Source organism: Parasteatoda tepidariorum, chromosome 3 (genome assembly GCF_982258835.1).
Source record: "Parasteatoda tepidariorum strain Cologne lab strain chromosome 3, Ptep-v5.0, whole genome shotgun sequence".
NCBI lineage: Eukaryota > Metazoa > Arthropoda > Arachnida > Araneae > Theridiidae > Parasteatoda > Parasteatoda tepidariorum.
This window is the reverse complement of record NC_141757.1, coordinates 122,798,774-122,818,799: the sequence shown is the minus strand read 5'-3', so window position 1 is coordinate 122,818,799 and position 20,026 is coordinate 122,798,774. Positions and strand designations below refer to the sequence as shown.

At 27.8% G+C, this 20,026-nt stretch overlaps 1 protein-coding gene across 2 annotated transcripts in view; it reads left to right on the top strand.

Moving 5' to 3' along the window:
- The window catches only part of LOC122271661 (kin of IRRE-like protein 3), a 101,032-nt gene that overhangs the window by 78,212 nt on the left and 2,794 nt on the right, over window positions 1-20,026 (top strand). For both annotated transcript variants that reach the window (XM_087160029.1, XM_087160028.1), the window contains exons 8-12: window positions 7,799-8,098; window positions 13,184-13,306; window positions 14,834-14,861; window positions 16,727-16,821; window positions 19,796-19,932. In XM_087160029.1, coding sequence (XP_087016155.1) covers window positions 7,799-8,098; window positions 13,184-13,306; window positions 14,834-14,861; window positions 16,727-16,821; window positions 19,796-19,932 — 683 coding nt within the window. The remainder of the gene's footprint in view (window positions 1-7,798; window positions 8,099-13,183; window positions 13,307-14,833; window positions 14,862-16,726; window positions 16,822-19,795; window positions 19,933-20,026) is intronic.

Below are 20,026 nucleotides of genomic sequence, written 5' to 3'. Positions count from 1 at the left end.
TAAAGAAGGTTTCTCTTGGATTATCACTAATAATCAACCGGTTTTAGTTTTCATTAAACATAATAAATTTAATTCTATTGCGACTTTTGATATCCAGGATCTTTTCAATAGCATTCCCCTTTCTAAACTAAAAGATGTCCTTTTGAATTATTACTATGATTTCAGAAATATCCTTTGTTGCGATATTGATTGTAGGGAAATTCTGATTAATTTTTGCCTTTTTAATAATTATCTTTACAATGGAAGGGATATTTTTCTTCAAATTGATGGAATACCACAAGGATCTAATCATTCATCTCTCTTAGCTAACTTATTTTTGCATTATTATTAAAAAAATTATACTCTTAGTATTAAATTTGTTTTTAGATATATTGATGACTTAATTATCTTCAGTTTCCAAGATTTTACCATTTTATTAAATTATCATTTAATATTAAATTATCACTCATTTAAATTATCATTTAATTATCATTATCATTTTATAACATTATCATTTATCATTTTCCCTGAGGTATTAATCTTACTTCGTAATCATGATGATAATATTAATTTCAATGTTTTGGATTTGGGTATTATAAAAGTTGAAAATATCTGCTTTTTTGATTTATACGATAAAAGAAATAATTTCAATTTTAATATTAATAAACTAATTACTTGGAATTCTAATGTTTCTATTAGCATCTATTTAAATACCACTTTTAATGAAATGAACAGAATTTAAAGAATATGTAGTAATATTTATTTATCCAAAAAAAACAAATCGATAAACTCTTTCAACATTTGATAAAAAAACAATGGATACCCAACTAAAGTAATAAAATTTTAGATAAAATCATTTAATTGATCGTATATTTTTGTGGATATATTTATTAAACATTTTCTTTGTTATTTTATATAATTTTCCCATGTGCAAATCCATTTCGGGTAAATCCATTGCCAAAATTATTTACTAAATAATTTCTTTGTTAATTTGTATAAGTTTTTCATGTGCAAATCCATTTCAGGCAAAACCGTGGTTAAAATTATTTACTAAAGAATTCCTTTACTAAATAATTTTCTTTGCTAATCTATATAATTTTTCTATGTGCAAATCCATTTTGGGCCAATCCGTGGCTAAAATTATCTACCAAAATTTTTTTTCTTTGTTAATTTTTATAATTTTTCCATGTGCAAATCCATTTCTAGGAATCCGAGGGTAAAATTGTTTACAAAAAATTTATTTAATAATTTTTCCATGTGCAAACCCATTTTCGATCAAACTATTGTTAAAATTATCTACTATTTTTTTTTCTTTGATAATTTATAGAATTTTTCCATGTGCCAATCCATTTCGGCAAATCCGTGGCTAAAATTATTTGCAAAACAGGCAATTTATGTTTCTGTTTTCTATTTTATTTTTTTTCTTAAATAAATATTTTTTTTATTTCCTAAAATTATTTACGGTCAACTTTTTAAATTATCCAGTATAATATTACCTTGCGCACATCCATTTCGGGTCCATCCTTGGTAATTAACAAATCAATGCACAGCATTACAAATCACTACAGCAATGCAGTAAGAACGGCACTTTAAATTCCTCTAGTTACACTCAATTTGCTCTTTTGTTTTCATTTTTTGTAATCTGTCAATCTTGTTGCAAAAATATTTTTAAATCATTCTTGAAAAATTTCCCGTTCATGTAAGTACATCTGATTTCGCTACTCGCTTTAGGGATTTTGTTTTATGCTGCTTTTTCTTTTTATTTTACTTTAGTTTCTGTTTTTACGTGTTATTTTTACATATTGTGTTCTAATTTATTTGTTGTAATTTTTGTAAAAAGAATTTTTTTTGAGTGCTCCTCACACTATCGTATTAATATATTTTGCTTTGGCTGTATTGATACAATATCAGAAAGCACTCTTTTTTGCGGATATAATCGTGTGGGCTGATGAAAAGATTATATCTTTTATTTTCTGTTTTTTTTTTTTTAAAGAAAAACATCCTTTTTTTTTAAAGCAGTTGTTTGTTATTTTTTTCCCATTATTATTCCCCCCTTTTCATATGTCTATGATTTTCCTATGTTTTATATTCATTTTGAGCTTATCTAATGAGTTCTGTTTATTTGCAGCTTATGCGCAATAAATGAAACTTATTGTTTTTCTTAACTTTCTTCGTGTTTTGTTGTATTCGTTTATTTTGTTGTATATATATATATATATATATATATATATATATATATATATATATATATATATATATATATATATATATATATATATATATATATATATAATTTTTTCTTTTTTTTTTTGCGCTACTAATTTTGTTATTTTAATATTTTCATTTTTTAACTGTAACTGTTACTTGCTTAGAATGCTTATAATGTGCTTTGGAGGCGTTTCATTCTAGAAAATTTTTATGTGTACATCTGGGATGTGATTTTTCCAAATTTAATGTGGTATTTATTTCATTTTATTTTTGCTTGTATTTTCATTTGGGGACTCGGGGCACTATTGGCTTTGGCTTCGGCCACTAACAACAGAAAGGCTCCTGTGTGTTTGCAGGCAGTGTGTCCCCTGATGAAGTGCTATTTTTTTACTTATTATTTCCCACCCCCTTTTTTTCATATGTCTATAATTTTTCTTTGTTTTATTCTTCATTTTGAACTTATATATATATATATATATATATATATATATATATATATATATATATATATATATATATATATATATATATATATATATATATATATATATATATATATAATAAAAAACAATAGGCCTGATGATTTTAAGAGGAAAATATTAAATAAAATATCAATGGAAAAACAAATTTATAAATTGTAATATTTATTGCTTGCATCTAATGTTTGAAACTGTGTTTGGAATAGTTCTATTTGGTGTTTTTTCATGTGTACAGTCCGCAAAAAAAAAGATATCACTCTGAATAACTTTTGTTCTAATGATCGGATTTTCACGAACTGAGTGTCATTCTTGATGGTTCCTGGGGGTGACCTCAAATATGCTAATTAATTAGTGCTAACTATTAATTAAGTTACGAAATCATACACAAAAACGTACTACTCTGAATAAACATATATATTTTTTTTGCATATTTGAATTCAGTCACTTGAATTAGTGGGGGTAGACACAATTTTAGAAAAATTGGGTCACAATAAAGGTTAAGATATTTGGCGTTAGTCCAGAAAGCCGCCAAAAAATGATTATTTTAAGCAGCTTGCGCAAATGATTATTTTAAGATAACCCATTGACTAATTCAAAAAAAGAATGCTTAATTGTACCAGGTTGCTAAGCAACAAAGCTATGACTGTAAAAAAAAGTTGAAATAATGCTCTGTGATTGTTCGGAGAGGTTTAATTAATAGTTAATCGAAAATATCTCGATGTTTCTAGGCAATAGACAATTTTTAAGCTAATTTCTGTTCAATACTTAAATTTCTATGTTATTTTAATCTTCTTTGAAAAGAAAATTTGAATCAATTTATAAATTATTTAAGATTTGATTGACACTAGATTGCCTAAGGAAGTCATTTTGACTGCTTTTAATTTCATTTAGAAAAACTGTGATGTATATAATGACGCAATTTCTTAGAATTTTGTTACATTTTGTACAACATATAATTTTTTTTTATTGTTAATATTTACTAATGACTTGTTATATAACTGTATATAATATAAAAAAAGTTAAAAATGAATTTTAAACAAATTTATTTACGCATTCACAATCCAGTCATTTTGACTGCCTTTGGGCAATATAGGTATATACTAATTTTCCGTCTTTCTAGAGTTAAAAAACATTTATTCTCATTTGTCATTCAATAGAATGGCTAGGAAATGTGTGAAATATTTGCCGGCTAATTTTAGGCATTATATACAATGCCTAGGCATTCTACAGAATGCCGGATTTCATGCTTTGCCGGTAACATATATATCTGATACGATACTCTCTTTTAAAGCAGAGCTCGTAAGGTCCTTGAGATACTGAAATGGGGGCATGAAAATTTAAAAGATAAAATATTTAATTTCATTAACTCAAAATATCTGGTCTCAAAATTTTAATTTTAAAGTTAAATATAATTTTTACAATATTGATGCTTTTACGTTTTTAAAGATCACATAAATCTTGCTAAAATATGAAAATGCATATGTTTACTTTAACGAGTGTAAAATCCTTTTCAAATTAATGATCAAGACCTAAATGTAGAACAGTACAATTGATGATAAAAACTCAACTGGCTTCAAAAAATATGAGGAGGGAAGTAAAAGTCGACTTGTTTTGAGCGTTCAAATATAATCGCCTATTCTTAAAACTTGTCAAGCCTCAATAACTTGCGACTTTTATTATTGGACACTCAAAACATGTCTATTTTTACTATCATCTAATGTTTTTTAAATCAACGAAGTTTTTATATTTTCGATTCAGTTTCTTGGGATTATCTATTTAGTTAAGCAACTTATTACAACTTTAATTATTTCACTCGATATTAAAATAAGTCTCACATACTTTATAGGCACAAGTTCTTAGATTGAAAAAATAATAATTCACTACTTTGTGAAAAAATCAATGCAGTAAAACAGTAAAAAAAAATTTTTTTTTTGAATTAAAATAATAATTCACTACTTCATAAAAATGCAGTGCAATTTTTTTTTGCTGCAAGCCTGAACATTTTAATTTAAGGACATAAAAAAATGTTGTTTACAATTGAAATTTCCAAAGTCGAATGTGAAAATTTAATGTCCCCTAGCACCCGGAATCGAAATTAAATAGTTACAAGGACAACTATTTCAAACAAGTTAGCGTTTCTTTTCTACTCGAAGTTGTTTGAAAAGGTATTTTTTATATATCGATTCCAAAGTTTATTCTACTTATATTTTAGGGTATACTTTCGGAGTATTTTAATCGAGTTTATTTTTGCACCCTTATTTGCTTAAAATTATTAAATAATTTGCTTAAAATAAATTATTCAGGCTACATGATTTAATGCATTTATAGTATAATAGTAAACGGGGTTTCCATCGCATATCCTTAATCCAGATACCGATATCAGTTAATAAATGGAATGAGATTAGATAAATAATAAAAGTTAATTTTTTCCTCGTTTTTATTTTCAAAGAAATATGCTTCGATCAAGCAGATTTCATTCTGTAAATGAAATTATTGAGTAGGTCCCTTAGATCAATATCATTCTTATCCCCTTTGGACGAAATATAGGAAAAATTGATTTTCAAAGTTTCTGTATAACGTATGTTTACCTTCTTGCCACGCTTTTTTTTTTAATGAAAATAAGTTCGGAAATCGAGTATTTTTTATTGCATTTTTTTCTATTTTTTAAATCAGATGATTCTAAAATTTGCACGGTTTCGGAATCTTCATACAAATTTCAATTTTTAGTTTTTCCTGCTTAACAAAATAAGGCATTTTTCCTGATAACAAATTAAATTACAATTATATCTTGGAAATTGCTAAAGTTAAAAATTAAACAAAATAGTTTAGTATATTATCTGGAAAAAAATCTACACGGAATCATGAAGAAAGAGTAAAAGATATAAGGAAATAATTAGCGAATCACACGTGGTAAGATAATAAAAAATTTACTTTCACAACTAAGATGTTAGGACGACATTTAAGATACTGATATATTTTAAGAAGCTTAAAAATTTTGGCTACGTATTCGACAGCTTCTTATGTTCGGTATCTTTATACTCTTTGTAGTGACTTCTAAAAATCAACACTATTTTATATAATCTATGTTGAAGTCACAAGAAACAAAACAAAAGAAGACAATCAATACTTAATGCTTTTTTTCGAAAAAAATAGTATGCTTAGTAAATAATCAGCTGTTTTGCATTAAATAACTTTAAACAGCGGAATGTTTTATTCTTAACAAGTTTTATTCTTAGCTAGCAGACAATAATTCTTTTAAAAAAAAACTTGGCTATAATTTGAAAAGGAACTTTACTTTAAAGAAAGAATTAAAGAAATAGAAAAATTTATTAGTATATTAATGAAGAAATAATAAACGTAGTAGGGTAAAGAATAAGATTGTTAAAAATGTTAAAATTTAATTAAATAGTTGGTAAAATAGTTCTGCGAAACACTTCCGGACAGGTGATTAAAAAATTACTTTTAAGATTAAGACGACACATCAGATGTTGAGAAATTTACGATGATGAGAGAGATACTTAAAAATGTGGACTACGTATTTTTATTAATATTTATAAAAAATATATTTAAGAAATTGATAAATATTTTATTCCAAATCTATTCATACGTATGTATATTATTGAAACTGTATCTGTTATTGAGAAAAAACTTAAAAAATAAAAAATAATCATTCTAAATAATCACAATCAGGTGTATAATCATACTCTATCAGAAGCATGCTTTTATAAAACTCGACATTCTTTGAATAAAATGTTTCATTCAAATTTCTTTACTGAATTGCAAATAGAATTTTAGACGACTAAAAAAGGAACATCGTATTTTATAGTTTTAAAAAATAAAAATAAAAATATTAGCAAATGATTATTAGTGAAAAAATATGAATGAAATTTTACGCTAAGGGCGCTAAGTCAAGTTCCTCGTAAGTCTATCGCATTTTAATATTAATCACCCCATTCAATCATTTCTTCATTGTCGCCAAATTATTTTTTTCAAAATAATTAATTTTAATTTTTCTCATCTTCTAATGAATAAAAACAGTTAAAACTTTAGATTTTTCAAATGAAAAATATGTAGATTAAAATGGTCATAAAAAGTCCATACCTTACAATTCAACATTTTTTCATCCTCACTTTAATTAAACAATAAAAAATAATAAATAATTATTAAAAATTATTTTTTTCAGGAAATTATCTTTGGGTAAATGAGTTTCATGAGTGGGTGCAATTGTTTTTGAATTGCTTCATTAGTTTTTAAAATATGACGGAAAACGCAAAAAGCGAAATTAACATTAAGGGGACCAAACTTTGAATCGCTCTCCTGACCATACTATGGGGACCACATTTCCCAGATTGCGGCTACCCCCTATATTTTGAAGATAAGAAATCTAAATATGTATAAAAAAATATATGTTTATTCAGAGAAAGTATGTTTTTGTGTCTGATTTCGTAACTTAATTAATAGTTAGTACTAATTAATTAGCATATTTGAGGTCACCCCCAGGAACGATCAAGAATGACACTTAGTTCGTGAAGATCCGATCATTAGAGCGAAAGTTATTCAGGGTGATATATTTTTTTTTGCCGACTGTACATTATGTTGATAATGTTATTAACGAAGTTTTTTTATATCCTAATTGTTTTTTTTTTCATTGCTCTTGCAAATAAAATAATTTTGAATAGCTATAACTCTATAAACTCTTGATTTTTAATTAATGAAAGATTAATTCAATTAACCAGCATTCATTATAGCACACGCTATTATTAATATATTGACGAAAATTAAATATATATATTTTTTTGAAACACGAAGTAATTTTGAATATTTTTCTTCGAAGCACAAAAGTAGAAAAGCTTTTCCTTTAAGAAAAAATACTCAAAAAAAATAAGAACCTCTAGAATGTCTCTCTAACTTGGTATGTGCATTGCAAAGTTTACTAAAATATACATGCATATTTTTGACACTTTAAACTCTGAAGAGTTTTAATTTTTTAAAAGTCTGATAAGTTATTAGGTTAGTGTGACCGGCGACTTTTTAAAGTTATCCTTAAAACTCAATAACTGGACTATCTTTTCATTTTGAAATATATTTCGACTTGATTAACCTATAAGAAAGATTGGCGACATATTTTTCAGACATTCTTTCCACTTTGCACACATGCTTCCAAGCAGAAAGGACTTACAGCTCCATCTCAATTAACTGCAATACAACTTCAGGCATGAACGCAGAGGACATTTTCTATGTAGAAATCAGGGACAATGAAAATTTGCTGGTGCAAAATTTCACAACCAAAGAATCAGAGTTTGAAGTAAAGAATTTGAGGCGAAATTCTATTTATTCAGTGCAAGTCTTCCTCATAAATAATGCAAGAAAAAGTAAACCCCTCATACTTGATGTGCTGACTTCCCCTGGTACAAAGAGCAATGCCACAAATGGTAAGTTGCTGTTTGTACTATATTATAAACCAATCAAGTTAGCATGTAGAAAATTTAGAATTGTTAATATAGTTGGTTGAAGAATTATACAAAAATTATATAATAGAAATATTAGAGATACTAAGTTATATTAAGTGAAATGTATTAGCCCTAGCTGATGCATTACAAAGCATTGGCGTTTACTTGTAGAAACATTAGATCTAAAAGTGTTATTTTTGTCTAATGATTTATTCAAACTAATCAAGTTCGAACGTTAAGAAAATATGCACGCTCTGAGCAATATGTTTGAATGAAAAATCATGAAAAACAATTAAGTTAGATTTGACAAGTATATTTATAGATAAGAAGATCAAGTCCTTTTTTGAACAGTAAAGAAAATGCAAGAAAAATTACATTTATATATGTAATCTATATATTAATTCACACATCTATTTTGATTTTTAATATTCAGTGAATTCGCTTTGTATCTTAGAAGTCATACTTAATACAGATGTGGTGCCATGATATATACAATTTTGTGATATCAATTTCAAGCAATGCACATTCAACAGCAAAATAAGCCAAATTTTTTGACAATAAATATCATGTGTATAAAAATGCTTCATGTCCAAACAAATACGTTATTATGAAGAATAAAAAATAGTGTGATCATTTAACACATCAATGATAAACCTAAAGTAAAATCTAAGACTTATCAAAATCAAGACTCATAAGTATAATCAGGATTTTCAGAATAAATATACAATTAAACAAAATTTCCAACCTCAGATATGTACAAATTTTTAATTTTACATTTTGATCATTTGCAATTATACAATGCTCGATTTAATGTTAAAAGATTTAAATCATTATGCATATATTTGTATATATAACAAACAAACTACTTATAGCAAATGGTTTACGATGTTTTTTACTAAATTTGAAAATAAAAAAATAAGTGAAGATAGAAGAAACATTATTACTGCATTATACATACAATCGCAAATAGTTTACGATGTTCTTTTACTAGATTTAAAATGAAAATATGAGGAAGCATTATTACTGCATTATACATACATTAGCAAGCAGTTTACGATGTTCTTATACTAGATTTGAAGCAAGAATATAAAGTGGGAATAAAAGAAGCACTATTGAAATATTTTATATTCGAACAAAGTTATGAAGCAAATAGTTTACGATGTCTCTTACTTAGTTTAAGCAATAAAAAAAGTCAGGTGAATTTTAAAAAAAGCCTTATTACAGCATTTTACATTAAATAACAAACATTTTATGATGTTCTTTACTTGATTTGAAACAAAACAATCAGGTGGAGAAAGAAGAAACATTATTACAGAATTATATATTAAAAAACAAACATTTTATGATGTTCCTTACAAGAATTGAAACTAAACAATCAGCTAGGTGGAGAAAGAAGAAGCATTATTACAACATTATATATTCAAAAACAAACATTTTATGATGTTCCTTAGAAGACATTCCTTAGAAGATTCCTGTATAAGATGAATAGAATATAATCAGAATATATTTAGCAGTTTTGTAATTGTTTTAGTTATGCCATTTTTATTAATTTTCAACACAATTATGTAAATCGAATATTATTTTTGTTGCATAATGAAGGAAATATTGAAGTACCATGTATATTAATTAGAATTGTAAAAAAAAAAACTAATTACATTTAAATTAATTCTGAATCAAAATATCATTAAAAAAGACCCGAACTTTCATTCGTTATTGATTATTTCAACCATGATAATTATTTAAGAGCAACGTTATTTACTCTTCAAACCAATAATCCCGCTTATTTGAATATGGGGATACAATATCTATAAAAAATAGACCTAGTAATGCAAAAATGTAATTCTTGATTACACACACACACATACATATATATATATATATATATATATATATATATATATATGGATCATTCTCACGAAAACTGTCATTTTTCAGTTCATAAAATCCCAAAAAAGTAAAGTGAATAAAAAGCTCTGAAACTTTTTATATTAATAGAAATATGTAATGGTATTATAAAGAAATTATATATCCTATAAATTATACTTAATATTTAAATTAATTAATTTTTTAAATAATTAATTTATAATAATTAATAATTAATTAATTTAATAAATAAATTAATTAAATAAATTAATTAATTTAATAAATTAATTTATTAATTTTTTAATTTATTTCTCAAATTAATTAATAAGTAAATTAATTATTTTCACTATTTAAAAAGTGAGGGAATGACACTAATAGTGAGGGAATGATATTTTATTTTAATACATGTTTTTATCAAAGTTACATCTACCTAAAGTTTGAAAATTATTACATACTAAGTATATCTAATATTTATTATAATTTAGTCTTATATATTTAATAGTTTTTACAGGTTTAGGAAATAAAATTGGCTGGCACGATTGAACAAAAAAAATCTTGATAATATACTCATCTTGAATCATTCCCTTACTTCAGCGTCATTCCCTCACTTTATACACTAGTGAGGGAATGACGAATTCAGTAAAATTTAAAAATAACAGTTAGGCCTAATTAATTTCTGAAGTCAATCGCATACCATTATATTCATACGAGAAAGCAACATATAATTATCCACTTTCTCGATGAAGTTGTATTTTATTTTACTCTAAAAAATGACATGAGGGAATGACGAATGTAAAAAATTTTACCTGGCTTGATTCATTCAAATTTATTCCACAGCAAAGCTTCTTTAAGTTGAAGATGGAAATATACTGCAATTTTGTTCTATGATGCCAGTTGTTAACTTCTGAAGTTTTTATTAAAATATTTTTATTCTAAGAAGATTGCAGGTGATATGAACATTGTTGTGAGGGAATAACGCGAAACACTGGGGACGAAGTTTAAAATAGTGCTGTGTTAATATTTTTATCAGAAATTAAATTTAAAATTGATTTTCTGAATTCTATATTTCAGTATTCTGAAATAAAAAACACGAATTTGTAAAAAAAAAAAATTTATTTCAGAAACAATTTTTTTCTTTTTTTAAATCAGCAGTGGGGACAAGTGAGGGAATGACATATTGGTATATTTTAATTACCTAAAATAAATAAAAAATAAAAATTGATAATTTTATTTTTATTCTTTTGTTAGCTTGCATTCTGAAGGACACTTTCCCTGAATTTTTTTTCTTCGTAAGCTGTAAAACAAACATAAAATATACTGGGGACATGAAAATGACTGTTTTTGTGAGAATGACCCATATATATATATATTTATATATATATATATAAGAGATTGTGGATCATGAATTGCTATTTAAAATGAGAAAAAAAAGTTGACATCGAAAGTAGGCAAATTACTATTATGGAACGTGGCTGTTTTAAACATTTAAGCCAGTCCAAATGTCATTTGAAACTTAAAGAGGTATTTATTTATTTGTCTATCTAATCCTGCTTTCCTGGCAATCAAACATGTTTTGATGATTTGTGCATTCACCTTCTACTATAGAGATTTGTGAAGTCCAAAAACATTATCAATAATGACTGAACTGAGTGACTGAATATACTGATGAATGAACTGACTGAATGACTACATCAATACAAACAATGGATGCAACAATTGAAAACATTAAATGTACTTAAATGCTATTGAAATATGTAATACTGAGTGAATTCACAAAAATTGTACACCATTTAGTATTTTTTTTTATGAATTTTACTTTTTTAATATAACTAAACAAACTATTTTAAGCGGCTTAGGTAATTCTGGTACCTGCTTAGTGAGTCTAAAATAATTATAGTAATTGGCCTAGATACACTCATTGCCATAAGAATTTGCGCACCAAGAAACAATTGTCAGGATGAAAGTGCCCCTGTGTAAGTACAACGTTGGTATAAATAAGTGGTTAAAAAATCAAATCGAAGAAAAATTGAAAAATCAAATTTGATCCCACATATGCTCAATCGATCACAAATCTAGGGGATCGAGCAGGCCGTAGGAGGGTGGTAATGTGGTGCAGGCAAGCCTGGGACAGTAGCCGCATGCATTGTGTTATTGAAAAGTGTGTCTGGGAGACCTGCTATATATGGTCACGAACGTACTGCTCGGTTGTCATGTTTCCATGGATGAATATTAGGGGTTTTTGTGAGTCGTAAGCGATAGCACCTAACACCATCACACAGCCTGGGGGAATGGTGTGTCGCTGTACAGCGTTAGTAGGATTGACACCCACCCACCGGTGGCTCCATTTTGAGTGGTGTTGAATTCGTAAGGAATGGATTGCAACTAAATGGAACCAGATTACCTGCAACGATGAATTCCGTTCTACTTGCAGTGATGGAAATCATGTACGTCTCAATCCAGCCTTCACTGCACAGCAGCAAACAGCTCTTACATCTGTTGTGATGGTGTAAGGTGCAATCGCATAAGGCACACGACCGCGTCTAATATTGATGTAAGGTGCCTTGACGGTGCGTATTCACAACATTCTTTAACCACATGAGTGACCACTGAAGACTGGCCACCCAGCAGCTATTTTTCATCAAAACACTGCTCGACCAACTACAATAAGAGTGTTATAGGACTGCCTACGCTACATTACCACCCTTCCCTGGCCTGATCGATCTCTAGATTTGTCACAGATCAAGAATGTCTGAAATTATTTAGATGGCAAGTTGAACAGACTCCGAGTTTAGTCGAATTAGAGGCGTGTTTACAACTGCAGAACAAGATGCCATAAGACATCATAAGTGACTTGTATGGCTCAATACCCGAACCATATTGCATGTTGCCTTCGAAATAGGGGGGCCAAAACAGAATACTAAAAGAACCATTTATTTGCATTTTTTATGTGATAAATGATCTATTTGGTTTGAGTTTTTATCTCTTACTCACATCAGCGTTGTACTTACATAAATAAAACCTTTCCTTTCTGACAACCTTTCGCGTTTGTGTAAGTTCTTCGTTGGTTTTTTAATTTTGTTTATTTGTTAGTTTTCAATTATAGTGCGATTAACTTGTGACATTTCAAGTACTTCTTTGTCAGTCTTTGTATATTTCTAAAATATTTAATAATGAATTTTACACATTTTATTACGTATTTTGCAGGTAGCAATTGGTCTTTCGAGTACAGTCCCATAGTATATTTATCGTCTGCCGTTGCTTGTGCTTTTGCTTTGGTGTTGTTAGTTACAGCATGTGCCATCAAATTCTTTTTAATAAGAAGAAAAAGTATGAAATTAAAACTTATTTTTCTATTGAAATCGTATGATTAGTTAGCAGTTTTAAAATGTTTTCTAATTTTGTTATAATACCAAAATAGTTTATTTTATTTACATCGCACTTAATTTTTATGTATAAGCATTTGACTCTGTTAAACAAATGTCAAATAAATAAAAATATTGCATATATTTTTGATAAAATATTTATGTTACTTAAATAGAATATACTAGTTTTTGGTTTATTTAAAATTTTAGATCTAGAAGTTTGTAAGTGCATTTACAGTTACTATTGAAAGGAAATATATTTTTATTTAAATTGTATTGAAAATGCTAATTTTGTTTTCGCAAGTTGACATTCACTATGAAGGTCAATTATTATTATTTTTTTTAAATCAATGAAAAACTATTAAGAATTAAGCGCAATTGAAAAAATGGGCTGTACTAGTCCTTTTACTCAGTTGAATTGAATATCACTTTTGGATGTGGAATTCACATTATTTGTAGTTTACTAGTTGCATTTTACTTTATTTCATAACCGGCGTTGAGCACCAAGGCCAATTCTGATTAACGACAATCACTGTTTAACTCCGTAGCCTCGTAGGCTTGAAGCCGATCCAGAAGACAATTGAACTCCTGGGTCAAGTCTTTTGACAAACTAGTCTTCGTGGATGACTTTTTTAATGGAACTGAACCGCAATTGCTTGAATGGAAAGAAAAACTACGAAGACCACCGACGGTTAGCCTGGTGACTAAATAATTATAATCCACGATCCGTCTACCACAGAGAACAACACAGTGATCGGTGCGAGATGGAAGCAGAATTCGTATCGACCAGCCAAGGCTGGGATGCGAACTTGTGGGACACCTGTTATCTAGACGAGTACTTTAGCCCATGAGCCCCCACATCGCTTTACTAATTGCTTGAAAACAAAACTCAACATTGGCGGAAAATCATATAGTATTATTGTCTTTGGGGGAATAAAACAATAAAGAATGTTCGCTTTGTAACACAGACATACTCTCCAGGAACCAAAATACCAGGCTCAGGATGCGAGAACACCGAGGAAAAACCCTTTAGTACTAATTAGTCTGAACCCAATGCAAAGTCGTGAAAACAAATTCTTTGTCGAATGATGCTAGTACGTAATAAGAAAATGAGATAACCTTCTTCTATCTATTAAATGTAATTTAATTAATTATTGAATTTATATTTTACAGTGTGGACATACTAAAACGCAAATATATTTTAGTAGTATATATTTGGGTGATATAATAGTGATACTATCAGTCAAAAATATACGATGATTTATTTAAAAATATGTTTGTTATGAAGTGCTTTATAGTAAATCTGAAATTTATTCTTAGCATTAAAATATATTTAAGAATGTAAACAATTAGTATTTTTTTAACTCGTTACTTTTACTGAGGATTCAGAAGTGTTCACACAAAATTGCAAAGCCTTCCAATTTTTTTTACATAACTATAATTAAATTTTGAATAAAATATGGCATTTATTTCTAAATCTGATTTTTTTTAGAATTAATGAACCAGCAAGGAAATGAAAAGTGAGTAATTTTAACTAATCTCAATTTATTTTTATGAAGTTAAACTATTTATATTTTCATTATACGTTCCTTTCACATCAAGTTGATAAAAAAAAATATTTTAGTTGATTAAAGCTTGTTTACTAAAATAAATATATATCATTCATTCATGATTAATCAACTGAATGAAATATATTAAGGCAAAAAAAAAAATTATACATTCATTTTCTTAAAAATAAAGTTAGTTCTAATCGTAAGATATACTAAATAATAAATCATACTAAACTAAAATAGATGTACTAAAACTGGTTACAACTTAATCTAACTAGACTAGATGTATTAAAATTTAATGCAACTATGTACACTAAAAATAAAATTACCAGAAAAAATATATTTACGGGTCATAAACATTTTATCCTTGAGTAAGAATTACTTTAAAAAAAAGGTTTTTTTCTTCTTCTTCTTTCTTGAAAAAGATTTATATCAGTATAAAATGTTTAAGATATATTATAATCTTACGCTTGTGAAGTGAAAACAATTAAATAAATCCTGGTACTTATAGGAATGACTCAAACTTTACACAAGCTGTCCTAAAAAAATTCCAAAAGGATTATGAATATATTGTTTTTAGCAGAATAAAATTATTTCTAGAACATAAGAGAACGTAGCTATTTAATCAGTAAAAGTTGCGTTACATATATAGGTGATACAGAGCATGATATAAATGTAACGGACAGATAATACAATTTACTAGTAAAAAATTGGATAACACAGAGTCTAAGCACATTAATTAACAATGGCCCAATCTTATGTATGCTAATTAATTATTGCTTATGATACTTTAAGTTACGAATACAGGTACAAGAACGAACATTACCTGAATAAGCATATCTTTATTTGGCGGATTTGGATTCTACAGCCTCAAAATATGAAGAGAGGCTAGCCGCCATCTAGAAAATACGGTCCAATTAGTTAAGGCAAGATAGCAGTCGCAATTTCGTACATTTTGCGTATTTCACAATATCTCGAGAACTTCTTAAGTGAATCGAAGAATAATTGATCGCATTCATGAAATCCGTTTATCGAAAAGTAATTACACGTAAAAATAATTTTTTAACAATTTATTCTATTATTTTATTTAATACAAGTCGAAAAACTTTTGTATTGTACTCTTCTTCTTGGATAATTTAAATATGCAATTTTAAATATCAAAATTTAAATGAAATCGTTTGAGAACTTCTCGAGAAATCTAATTTTATAACTTTTTATAGCCTCGGTCTATTCGAAGTATTCGTAAACCATTCTGTGTAGAGATGCTTGTCCACCACTTGCCGCCATTCTATACGGGTGTGTGTTCCACCTCAGAAAGTCTTGAAATCTGGCGTGCAATGCCTTTTCTACTTCTCACTGAATTTCTTTTTGCTCCTGTTGTTGACGTATGCCTGTTTAGGCAGAGGGGATGAGATTGTTCTTGTTCTCCAGTGGCGTCATCTACGGCAACATTTGGTTGCATAGATAGAACACGGTTGCAACATTTGCTTATTTATAGTTATTTTATAATTTGTGCCTACGTTGTTAATGAAATTGGCTATAGGTAAGAATGGTTTACTGTTTGAATGCAATCTGCTTAATCCCTGTTTGATTCGCCCTGTCGAATCGTGTTTCGTTGGTTGAACCGTTGCGTCTAACTTTCTTGTATAAATTTGTATAAATCGCTTACTGATAATAATTGTGGCACAATTATATTTTGCATTTTGTAAGAAAATAATTATCGTATTAATGTGTCCTGAATTTGTTCGTATTTTAATTCTTTCCTAGTTATAATTCAATTTTAATTAGGGCTTTTAGAATAGCCAAACTACAAGTAAATATTTTGTTCAAAATAGATCCGCCCATAATTCAGAGAAATCTGGTGATTCCTGCTCAGAAGGGTTTCCATGTAACGGAAGAGAAGACGAAAAATTAAGAGAAAACATACCAGGTAAATCAAAGTTATGTTCTATCCAAAGCATTTTCTTTTACTTTTTAAACTTTTTAAGGTATTAAAACACTGATTTGTATTTGAAGTTTTAATGTTCTTAATTAAAGTTTTCAAATATAGTGTATTTAAAAACAGCTGCAAATAAAGAAAAAATTTTAATAGTCAAACTCAAGTTTACTTGTATAAAACTTGTATAACTTGTATAAAATAGGTATTCCTTCCACTTCCAATTTACAGATAAGATTCCATAAACTATGAGCTGCAATATCAGAAAAATAGTTAATCTTGGCCATATATGTAAACTACTTTATTTGATATCCTTGTGAGTACTTTAATTGAGCAATCTCAACCTTTTTGTTAATTTTTTCCTTAATTAACTAACAAAAATCGTTCTTTTCAAAGAGCGCAGTGAAATTATTATGATTTATAATAATTATTCTCATTTCTGAATTTTTAAACGATTTTTTTGTTACATATTACAATCCGATTGAAAAACCCAGAAATTGACATACTTCTTTGAAATGAACTAAAATAACTATACTGTGCCAAACCAAAAACCAACTATAAATTCTTGATTCTGTATAAATTTGATTTTAAATTCACCAATAAAATTTGTAAATATACTAAATATGTATTTGAATAATATAATGCTCTGCAACATAATTTGAATTTTATTAATTATTAATTTCATTAATTTTATTTATTTAATTTAAATTTTTAGTTAAATGTTAAAGTTAAATACGTTCGTCAAATTTTTTTGTGCGTATTAAGCTGTGTATTCAAAATTTGCTTCTCCTTTCTTAACAGAGAAATGTTAAATTCATGTCTAACAATTTTTAATACAAGAATATTCAAATTTATCTCAATAATTCATAATAATTTGCGTAATTTTGTCTATAAGGGTTATTTTTTTTCAGGATTTTTATCGAAATATAACTTGAATAAAGCGTTTATTTTCTATTCATTTGTCTTGAAAATAATAAAATAGCGTTTGTTTTCTAATTATAATTAAGAATACTAGATCAGAAATATTATGATTTTCTCCAGAGAATGGAAGGTAGAGACGTAGATTCTAATATTTTGCCTTAAATATTAATATCTGCAGTCGAGATGTTTCTTAAATATTTAAAAATGTCAAGTATTAGGCCATACAATTTTAAAGCAAGTTTCATTTCGCCATTATTTACTGTAAATTACAATAATTAAAAGATTGGTGCTGAAGTAATAAAGAATAAATGTTTTAAGGATTGTTTTGAAAATGAAGGCGTAGCTAAAAATGTAATTCATTGAATTAATTGTTTAAAAAAAACCTCTATTGCTGTAGAACTAATAGTCATTAAAATATTTTGCAGATTCAAAACATCTCACACAGATTTTTATCTTACTGAACAGGAAAATAACTTATGGGACCTTTTTTTCCTGTTTACAAATTAAGAATAAAACTGCAAGTTTATACAAGTTACCAATTATACGCTCGAAACACTAAGTGTTGCTAACAAAAAAAGTGGTATTTAAGTTACCATTCAAATAGAGTCTCTTTCTTTTTATTTTATTTTATAACTACAGTTGAACAGCAGGCCCAATTGTAGGTTTACAACAACTAATGTTTATCTCAGTAGCCTTGTAGTTCTGAACCCAATCCAGAAGACAAGGGCACTCCTGGGTCAAGAATTAGAAGACATTTGCCATCAGTGGAGGACATTAGGGACTTTAGCCAATGATTCGTCTATCACTGAGGATATTTTACATCAGCACTGTTGTCTGTGAAAGTCGGATGCAAAATTCATATCGACCAGCCATCGCTGGGATTCAAACCCGGTTCACCTTATTGGAAAGCGAACGCTCTATCCCCTGAGCCACCACGGTTCATAGCCCTTAAAACGACTCAAAAATTCTGCAAAGTCAATCATATCTAGTCTCAAAATGATCTAAATTTAAATGGTGGAAGAATTTAGGCTCGCCACTGGCCATGACTATTTCTCGAAACATTTGCGCTGTTTCTGCTTAGTTTAAAGTCCTATTTGCAGTATTTAAAATCTGATACGGCTCATGGATGATGACCATCTCATGCTTAGCCGAGTCGCTCTCTTGTGGACCGCTACTGGGAGGACAGGGGCCATTCAGATTCATAAATTATCGCTACAGCTGCTTCTCTTGCGCTCTGTAATTTTCTTTCGATGTTTGCTTTCTATTTGTTTTTGTACTTATTAATGCAGTTGTTTTTCAATCTTGTCATTAAAAATTTAAAAAAAAATAATAAGTTGCCGAGTGTCCAAAAAAAATTGACTTTTTAAGAAAAAACTAATTAAAGAAAACCGGAATGATATACGAAAGGACAAGCTGCGTTTTGCTTAGGAAACCACGTTTATTTTTACAAGATTTTAAAATTAGTTACAAAGTTTGCTAATAGAGGGCTCGAGATAAGAAATATATGAAGTTACAGGGGTCTGAAGTAATCATTATATGTAACAGCAACTCAAGACAAAATTTCGAAACATCCATAGCATTTTTTATTTGGAATATTTTGACAAAGAGCAAAGAAGAATGCTTCTTCAGTAAGTAACGCTATATGTAGACTAAATTAGCATATGAATGGAATTACCATGATTATGCTTAACCATACTTATTTACTGTCATATTTCTTTTGAATGCCTTTTTATTTACCTATTTTCATTTTTTTGGACCATTTTTAGGCATACAGTAATATTATTGTAATAATATAACGTAAAATTATATTTTTTTATGCTATTTTTTGTAAAATTAGGTTAGATAGAAAGTTATAACTCACACAAAAGGGTCAGTGCATGCATTGTTAACATATGTAAACTTGTTTAGAATAAAATCAGATGCAATGGTAAATGTCATTTGAAATTATGTTCACAATGGTTCTAAAAATAAAGGTTTTGTGTAAAGTAAGTTTTATTTTAAATAATACAAACTTAACTAAAACATTTGTTAACCATATTTTTTTTAGATGTCGTTGTTTTTAGCGAGAAATTAAAATCCGAAGACTCTGGATTAAGAAAATATTTTTCTTCAAGCAGTTGCTCATATTCAAATCATGTGACACTTCCATCTAATCAAGATATGTTTCCACAAGCAAAAATGAAAGTATGAGAAATAAAGTTTATATCAAACATATTTTAAATAATTTTGAGCAGTGACTTTTTTTTTGATGTTAGGATAATGGCATATTAACGCATCA